Consider the following 9814-nt stretch of genomic DNA (forward strand, 5'->3'; position numbering starts at 1 on the left):
TTCCACGTTCCAATTTTATTTTTGAAATCAATATTAAATTTCAGCTTATTTAGTTCCTACATCTAAAATCATTATTGTTCCATCACGTGGCATCATTGAATATTCTAAATGTCAATTTATTATAGGTAAAGTGTACCAACACATTTAAAGTGCAATTTCCACATTGAAAATTTGATATTTTAAGGACTCCTTGTGACATTATCCTAAAAATAAATATCATGCAATATATACATAAGAAGACAAAGACAACGGATTAAAAGCGAAGTTGTAAATAAAATTGTTAATTTAACTCCCCAAAAAAACATAGTTTTCCATTCCATCCACCATTCGTACCAAACATTTTAAAAGAACCTTCTTGCTTCCGCACTTGTACCCCTAAATCCCAATGGGTAGGGGGATCATTCTCTATTATCAAGCAAATGAGATTATAAAACTTGAAAATACAAAGAAAACCAACGTTTTCAGAATTTCACTGATGATCAAACCGGTCATATCATCGGTTCCCAAGTCAACCAATCCAACTAATTTGTCCAGTTCAATCAAATAAATTTTTAAAAAAAATAGATTAAAAAAGTAAAGAGACGGTTCACTGCCAGTTTAACCAGTATTTAGCCCGATTCAACTTGCTCCGTGCGGTTCACAAGTTAATCAATCCAACCCCTCTCTCCAGGCTGGTACCCTAACTGGTCCAGTCTAGTTCTAACAACATTAAAGAAAACTTAAAAATATTCCGTAACCTAAAAAAAATGTAGACAACAATGATGGAACAGTTTTACTATATGTTGCATGAAACTATATCAACAGACCATTTACGATTTAGAAACTAGAAACATTACGTAGGTTTAGAGTTCCACTGCCACATAACATTAATAGGCAACACCAATCCTCCATTAAAAAACAAAAAGTAAAAAAAAAAGTTGAATGAGATACTCACAATTAGGGAATATATATTACTCAAAATTTTAAGCAACCAAGACGGTATCCAAATGCTACTGTTGCTTACACTCTGGAGGGCGTTCAACATGCTGATTTAGGCCGGCATTTGCACTTGCGCGCTGCATCTTAAACAAAACCCAGGTTTAAACAAATCACAACAAATAAGCCATTGAATGATAGCAAACATACGGTACACCATTCCATCATACACCCTATAACTCTCTTGGCCATTATAATAACTCGATGCAGGAAATTTTCAACAAATAAAATAATAAATAAAATGAATTTTTCAAAATATAAATGATATTATAGGCTCACCTTTTTGCCCTTTCTTTCTTCTCTCTCATCTTCTTCATCCCCATCTTCATCCTCATCACCATCTTGGTCATCACTGTCATAATCACTTTCTAATCCATCATACTCATTCCCCTGAACAGCTTCCCCCGTAAACCATGATACTGCATGAGGAATCAGTTTGTCTCGAATTGCCGAACTACACAAACAATCCAACATTTCATTTGAGAAACAAAAAAATGTGAAGATTACAAGAAAACATAAACAAAACAATGATGTTTCACTTGCAGTATACTTTTCTTCACACTTCAAGAAGGTAGAAACAAGAATTCTCACCAACACTTTCCCCCATTTATCTCTTACATAGCATCAATGACAGTTCTTTCCAGAGAAAAAGGATTTAATTCTCAAAATAGCAATAAATGAAAAGCATTTAATATGCCACACTGACCTTAGACTGACAACACTAATCCAACGAAAACAACAAGCACCTGGGTAAGGTACTAACCAAAGAAATGCATCTTCAAAATAGCTCTCACAAAAAGAGACACCATAGACTCACCCAATGTTATAGTCATGTTCCATTCGATCCTGAAGTTCCTCAGCCTGTTGATAGATATATCAATGAAACTAAGAAGAACACACCATAAAATTATTGAGTTAGCCTTCCTGTTCCAAAAGAAAATGTCAAACTTACAAGCTCATCATCAATATCATCATCTTCGGGGATTTGAGGAGGGTTGAAGAAGTTGAAGAAACTTTCACAATTTTCAGTTTTGTAATGGGCTTAGCATTCTTCGATCCTTTCTTGGGCTTCTTTTTTAGGACCTTCTGTGTCAGGCATTTCCCAGGATACCATTCAATCTTCGTTCTACAAATTACCCTAAGTTTTATGATATGTATAGAAGGATAACCCAAAAATTTCTTAGTATAAAAGCATATTTTAACTCACCCAATTGCTTTCTCCAAGATGGGCTCATTTTCATCATCAACCATGTGATATGTTTTTGTCAGGACGGTATTCTTAAAATAAGGGTTAGAATCAAAGAAAAATTCTAGCTTGAAACCCTTAGGATCATCGTTTCTGCTCCACTTGATATCTTTAAGATACTTGAGGGCCCCTTCATCCCGCTCTGAAATCTATATCAGCAAAGATTAAATCATAACATACATTTTCAAATCAACAAATAGAACTCATCAGATAAGGAACTACACATTTCACGTACCTCCTCGGCCAAAATTTCATTCATTTTCATCGCAGTTTGCCAAAAGTCAGGCACTCCTTTTTCTGCATTTAAGGTTATGTCAACCCATCTCAGGATTAATGCATTGATACAATTTCAGAAACTTTACATGAGTCAACCAAGATTCAATACCTTCTACACATTTATCCCCTTCTTCGTCCATCACAGCTTCATTTGTTTCTCCTTCAACCTTCACTATACCATTCACAATTTCATACCTCTGCATTTTTTAGTTATTAGAAGAAAGAATCAAGATAAAGGGGAATGCTCAAATAATCTTCCAAGAAATGCGAGAAATATGCATGTGAATCAAGCAAAACTCATGAAACAATAAATATCACAATATACAAAGGCTTATATATGACATAATGAAGCATTAATGTCCAAAAGAACCCCACAGACCTTAGTATAAAGTGGTTCATAAAGTTTCTGATACTTGGCCTCCAATGCAGCTCTCTCCTCAAAAAACTTCTTCTCCAGTTCATCATGTTCACTCTGCAAAATGAATATGTAAGAAAGTATTCTTCTTTTAAAACCAAACAAAGTTGTAGTCCAATACTCCAATCAATTGTAGGAAGGTGTCAACCTTCCAATTTTATTACATCAGCATTTTTCAATCAAATCCCATCATCACAAGTGTTAGTAAAGTGAAAATTTATATTAAATCCAACCATAAGTAAAATTTCAATAAGTAACTTAAAACCTATAGTAAGTAGAAAAGTTAGACAAGGAAATATGGTCTCAAAGTCAAGAAAAGTTGATAGTAAAAGTACAAAAGAAAACAGGAGAGCAAAGCTTGAATATAGAATGAGACAGTTCTACATGGTATGCATGAGTTGCACTTCCTATCAGGAGTTCAGGAATTAGTTCGATATCTTAGGAGATATAAATGAGTTCTCCTATGAAACTCAGCATATTAACTAGGACAACAAGAGCATAATATTAAAAAAAAAACCCCACCATAGAAACAAACATGTATGCTAGAATATCAACCGGTCAAGACTTATGAGTCACCATTTAAGACAACATTACTGAAAAGCAATCCGTATAACAAATTCAAACACCAATCAACATGCCAATAATAATTCTCTAACAAGCACAACATTCTCATTGACATAAGTTACCTTCCAAAGCAAGAAATCATTTCCAAGACAATAAATTGAAAATGAAAAAATGCGTAACTCCTACTCCCCAAAAAAAATCCACAGGTCAAAGAAACAGTGTGAAGGCAAAAGAAGGAAAACGTCTCTCAAGTAATAACAAAATATAACAACTTTGAGAATCCAAACAATCCAGACTGAGCTATAGCATGTTCCAGGATGTATAATCACATCAATGAAATTGGCAACAAAGAGCATGCCTTGGGTATGACAAAGATTAGATGTGGAATCAGACATAGAGAGAACATAAGTTTAAAATCAGATGTACGACCTGAATCTCCCTGAGAACCTCAACACGTTTTCTGACATTTGGTGATAGTGTTTCTAACACATCAGCATGTTGTCCCGCTAAATTTTGAAGCTTATTCTGCAAAAAGCAGCCAAAAGGGGCTAAGCACACTATTGTAAATAACAAATAGAAATAAGACAACTTCACAGTTCACACACCATCAACAGAAACAATGTATCAAATGGTGAGCCATCAGGGTTAATTCTCATTTGTTAGTTTCTATTCTACAACATATTTGATATTTCTATTCCATTTTAACATTTTACAATAAAAAAAAACAAAAGCATTATAAATAAAAAATGAATCACTTACCTTAAGCTCATTAACCAGGCCGGCGCGTTCCTCAGCACTCAAAGCTGCGGACAAAAGAATCACATTAAAAAACTTACGTAATCTCTGATAATGATAACGAAATCACAACCGAAAAATAGATTTAAAAAATTTATCAATGGATAATCACATGCCATTTAAAAGAAAAAAAAAAGTGAGATGGGAAGAGAACAATTAAGTAGGTATACCGGCAGCGGCGGCGGGGAGGGCGACGCCGAGATCGGATGCGTCATCGTTACTCATTTTTTCTGGCGTTGAAATGAGTATTTGGGAAGCAAGAAAAGGAAAATACAGTGGGAAAGAGAAAGACAGAACCCTCGGAAACGTGACGTGATGAAGGGCCAAGTTATTTATTAGAGTGCTAAAAGTGAGATTATACCACTTAAGCTATAGGCCAACGAATGAGATACCATGTAAATAAGATTTTGTATGGCTAAATAAACCAAAATCAGATATGGTGGTTAATGCTGCCATGTAAAAGAAATTATAATGTGAAGTAATTTAGTTGGTTTCGAAGGTGTATTAGTATGAGTATTATTATTAATGTATAGTTTAAGTGTCTTAAAGCACATTATCTTCCTATTTATAAGTATTTACCTTATTTTTTTAATTAAACCATATATCAGGTACACTTCTTAGATGCAACTTCAACCATATTTGGATGGTTGTGTAACTTTGATTAGGATAAAAGATGATCCTATTGCTTATTTCAACTCCAATTGGTGGAAAACCAATCATCTTTGTTTCTAGCCCAATCAGCATTAGAGAATGCATGGACGGGAATTTAAGAAAATCAACCCAATGTGCTTAACAATCTACGATGTTACTGATCAAGATGATATCATCAACATTCACTAGTAGATATAAGATTTATTACGTACTAATCTTCTTCATAATCAACAGTAATATATTTTCAAAAAATAAAATAAAATCTACAATAACACCTTCCCTTCTATTCATAGCCTTTCAATCTCTCTAAGCACAAACTCAACTTCCTAACAAAGATCATGTATAAAGATTACAAAGCGCATAGCCTCTGAAGTTGGTGTATGCACTCAGTTCTAGCAGAGGGCTGACAGTTCATCTAAACATTGTTCAAGCATCAGAGCTGCGTCATTCTGTAGGGTTATAAAATGGAAAAGTTATGACAACGATTTTGCTATAAAAACTATGGAACATTTTTAGTATTAGGAATTGATGATTCATACTGCAAAAAGTGGATTGGTTCCGTAGTAGGGTTAGCTGAACAAGTATTGTCATCAATTTGAGATTAGTCTCGAATTCCCATTTTTCTGCCTGCATGGAGCATCAAAAGCAAAAAGGGTGTTTCGTAAGTGGTCAACACAAAAGTTCGAAAGCAGGATTTGAACAATGATAAGCGACTCACCAAAATGAATCCTTCTTTTCCTGAGCTAACAGCTCCTCAAAGGAAATGTCAGAAATTTCGGTATCTGCACCTTCCATCTGCTCACCAGACTTGGCCTTTAACTCCATGCAAGCACCAATTTCAAGCATCTGTGAGAGAAAGAAAGAAAGAGAGATCAGAATCATGATAGTAACTCCTTTAATTGTAATGAGACAAAATAAACATGGAAATTCCCAACACATTCTAACTTCATAAACACAATTTTAAGGTTGAGAAAACATGTTAAGTTTACTGTCGTAACAAACTGCAACCTAAAGAGTTGAAGCCAAACCCGAAAGGTTGTTTATATTCCAAATTCAACCACATGATAATAGCTGTTAAGTTGCACGTACAGATAGGTAATAACAAAATAAAGTTCCATGCATAGAGTTTCAAGGTTAACAAGAAGCCACTAAGAATAAAAGCCAAAAGAAGAGTGATGGGAGACAAATAAGCTTTACTTTGCAATAATTTGGGAAATTATGTTCAGTTATCCTTCCTTGAAAACTAAACAGACAACAGAATTAACAAAATTTTACAATAAGCTTTACTTTGCTATTAGAATATAGGTATGAGCTGTACCTTCTTGTATGCTGGTGATAGTTTAAGTTGCTCTTGCAGCCAATTATAGACAAATGCATCCTCTTCTAATCTCTTCTGTTCCATTTCAAGCTTGTATATCTAAACATGCAAATTCATTGACCAATTAACAACTAATTAATGCCATAAGCTTAAGTTTTATCTCATATGGTTGCTCACCTGCTGCCTCAGGCGATCAAATGAAGATCGATCCGCTTTAAATAGCAGAGCCTTTGTTATTGTAAACTTACGTTTGATGACCTCAGACCTGTGGCAAGACCATAGCAAGGAAACTAATCAAGCAAATGCTCAGAGCTAGAAGGAAATGTTTGAAAAGAAAAGCTAAGGATCTGGATTTCTAAAACGTGACGATGACTTACTTGTGTTGCAGATCATTTCTGGCCTCAATCAAGCAATTAGCAAATTCTCCAACCTGTATAAGGGAGGATAGTATGTTACAGTTGTTGCATATTCAACCCCACCAAAGATTACAACAAATATACCAGAATTAAAAAGGGCAGGGAACCATCTAAGTATCAAATAGCTTACCAATGCAACTATTAACTAATTTAGAGGTAACTTTATAGGGAAATTCATAATCTTATTCTGAAATTCTGATATCTGGAAGCATTCAATATGAAGCAGAGGGCATGAATTAAACTAACACTGGTTCAAGTTTTCAAGTATAACTATACCAAAAAAGGGCACAAACAGGAGAGTATAAGTTTAATATTTTCCTCAATAAAGAGGAGAGATAGAATTTAATAAAATATTGGATCAAGTTAACATACTTTATGACTGTCAGAGTATAAAAACACAGGATTCGGAGCACTAACAGATATTTGAAACTTTAACTATGCAGTACAGTGAACCTAGCATCTGTCTGGCAGTCAACCTTATTCAAGCACAAAAACTCATCTAAAAGATAATGTTGGATTTTGGGAATCCCAGCAAGATATCAGCTTAAATCAGGCCTAAGTTTGAGAGCCTTGAGTTGGTGTCAAGTTTTAAGCTTTACTATTCCTTATTAACATTGGTACAATTGAATCTCGTTCTCAGCATAAAATGTGCCAGACAAACTCAATACAAAATTGAAATAGCCTATATTCCTACCTTATGCCAACTTTACGTTTCAGATCGATTTCCAAGTAACAGAAACAATATAATTACTTTCTTATGTAGCTGAAAAATTTCTACCAAATACTTATGTAGTTAGCTCATCTAAGTCTCTAGAACAATAATATCCATTTTGCCAATTGATTTGAAGTCCTTAGATGCTTCCAGCACATTGTCTACAGAGAAGCAAGCGCCAGAATCTACCAGTAAAAACTTGAAACTAGCCCCGCCAAACTTTACCAAAATCCTCAAGTCCCTCAATTAAATACTATTCTATGATACCTTAAACTAGCCTCATCCTTTATATCATACAAGAAAAGATGAAAATTTCACCATGATCTTCTTGTACTAGCAACTTTATATGAGGCCCAGCTTCTTTAAAGAATACTTGTAGAATTGACTCTCCGTATACATATAAGTATATTATGATTATAGCACCAGAAAGATGAGAACACAAGCATTTCTGACTATCTCAAATGCAGGTAAACAAGACTGCCTTCAATCTAGTTCTTTTTTTCGGAAATACACAGATTTAGTTCATCTAACCTGCAATTTAATTTAGAGCGTCATCTAATCCATTTGAAATGACAAAACTTCAATAAATGATGAGCTCTACAGAGCAGATCCCCATGAAGAGGCCATCCACATGGTTTAAGGGGTCATCTTAACTAAACAGCCAAAGAAAAACCTTGTTTCCAAGTCATGTCCAAATATGTCCTATTACCTCAATTGATTATTCTGTGTCCTAATTCAGGCTAAAAGTATCAGATTCGCTTCATACATCTTGTTGAACAAAAAAAAACACAAACTCAAAGAATTTCAAATTGGATAAGTCTTAACCTCGATGGAAATCAAAGAATACAAACTTAAACTATTGCTTGAAATGAGAAAGGACTTGATTACACTATTCTTTAGATAGTCAAAAGGTAGTTAAAGAACTAAAAAGCACTTAAAGATATCTTACAATAAGAAGCAACAATGGGACTTTCTTTACTATCAAGATAACCCATACAATAAAGCAACATTCAAAAGCAAAAATCTTAAACTACAATAATTCAATACAAATTATAAAAAGGGTATCCTTTATTAGTACTTGTCAAGTTAATCAATAGATTAAAGAACATCAAGAAAAAAGTGGAACTTCAACAAACCTGAGCTAATGTCAATCCTTTGTTTCCATGACACTTAACAAGCTGATCGTATTGCTGCTTGATCTTCCTTTGCGTTGCACTACTCGTTGATGTAAAAGGGTACAAACAAACCAGCTGGGGCTTGACCCGAGAACCCGAACAACTCTGACCTGGTTCTTCCCTTTTCTTTCTGTCTTCCTCATTTTCTTCTTCGCCTTTGGAATCCAATCTCTTCTTCTTTCCTCTTTTCTTTTTCTTCTTCGCGCTTTGAGATTCAAACAGGTCCCCTTCTCCAACCGACCCAACTTGCCTCGTTTCTTCCCTGGGATGGCTTTCACCTGTAAACAAATCAGCCCATTGTGTAGAATCAGGAGGCAAGATCTCTAGCAGAAGCGAATGGGGAAAATGGGTGGAATCGTTTTCCCGAGTTTGGCCATTTTTATGGGAGAGAGAAGGGTTGGAAAGGGCCGGTTCATTCTGGGATTTTCCTTGTTCGTCTTGTGGATGTTGTTGCTTATGGAGCCTTTTCTTATAGTAGAAAGAAAATAAAAAGAACAGGAAAGAGAGAGCGAAAGAGAAGAGAAAGCAGATGAAAAACATTTGTAGGGATTATTGGTTTGAAGTTTATGAAACAAAACCAAACATAAAAAAAACAAAACAAAAAAAAAGGAAAAGGAAAAGGAATGAATGAATGAATGAAAAACTAAAGAGGCATAATATTTCAAGGTTCAGCCGCCATTAAAACGCGTCATCAGGACTGGCAAAAAAAAAAAACAGGAACAAAGAGAAAGATATAAAAGTGTTGGATGTTCTGTTGTACGTTGTTCCTAATGATTCAAAACGAGAGGGGCGAAGGCAGTGTTTGTAATTGTGTAATACGTTAATGGTTTTGGGATAATATAATCATAATAAATTGGGTAAATTACCAAAATATCACTTTTATTTAGCTCATATTACATTTTAGTCACTTATGTTTGAAATGTTACGTTTTAGTTACATGTTAACGTGTTGTAACATTTTAGTCACTGAGCCGTTAATGACACGATAAGCTAACGTGGCATGTTAAAACTAGCCCCTATACTTTTATTTTTTTAAAATAATTTACTTTTTTTCTTTTTATTTCTTTATTTTCCTTTTCTTCTTCGCCTCTAATTTTAACAAATAGAAAATATAGAAAAACTACTTTCAAAGAAATGGAGAAGGGAGGAAAACAAAAGAAGAAGCAAAAGAGAATAAAAAATAAAGAGAGAAAAAGTTAAAAGAACATAAAAGAAAAAAATTAAATTACTCAAAACGAAAAAATATAGAGACCAATTGTATTATTTAACCTA

The 9814-nt window shown here is 34.3% G+C and overlaps 1 protein-coding gene and 1 pseudogene across 1 annotated transcript; both read right to left on the bottom strand.

The window, feature by feature from the left end:
- Window positions 1-759: 759 nt before the first annotated feature.
- LOC121215355 (nucleosome assembly protein 1;4-like) lies at window positions 760-4656 on the bottom strand (annotated as a pseudogene).
- Window positions 4657-5111: 455 nt separating this feature from the next.
- On the bottom strand, window positions 5112-9352 carry LOC121215356 (uncharacterized). Its single transcript, XM_041089740.1, has 7 exons — window positions 8505-9352; window positions 6618-6670; window positions 6418-6505; window positions 6241-6339; window positions 5641-5768; window positions 5462-5549; window positions 5112-5371 (listed from the first exon to the last, which is right to left on the bottom strand). The coding sequence occupies exons 1-6, from the start codon at window positions 9081-9083 to the stop codon at window positions 5513-5515; spliced, it is 984 nt and encodes a 327-aa protein (XP_040945674.1). The 5' UTR covers window positions 9084-9352; the 3' UTR covers window positions 5112-5371; window positions 5462-5512.
- Window positions 9353-9814: the final 462 nt, after the last annotated feature.

The sequence above is a fragment of the Gossypium hirsutum genome, chromosome D03 (assembly GCF_007990345.1).
Source record: "Gossypium hirsutum isolate 1008001.06 chromosome D03, Gossypium_hirsutum_v2.1, whole genome shotgun sequence".
Classification (NCBI taxonomy): domain Eukaryota; kingdom Viridiplantae; phylum Streptophyta; class Magnoliopsida; order Malvales; family Malvaceae; genus Gossypium; species Gossypium hirsutum.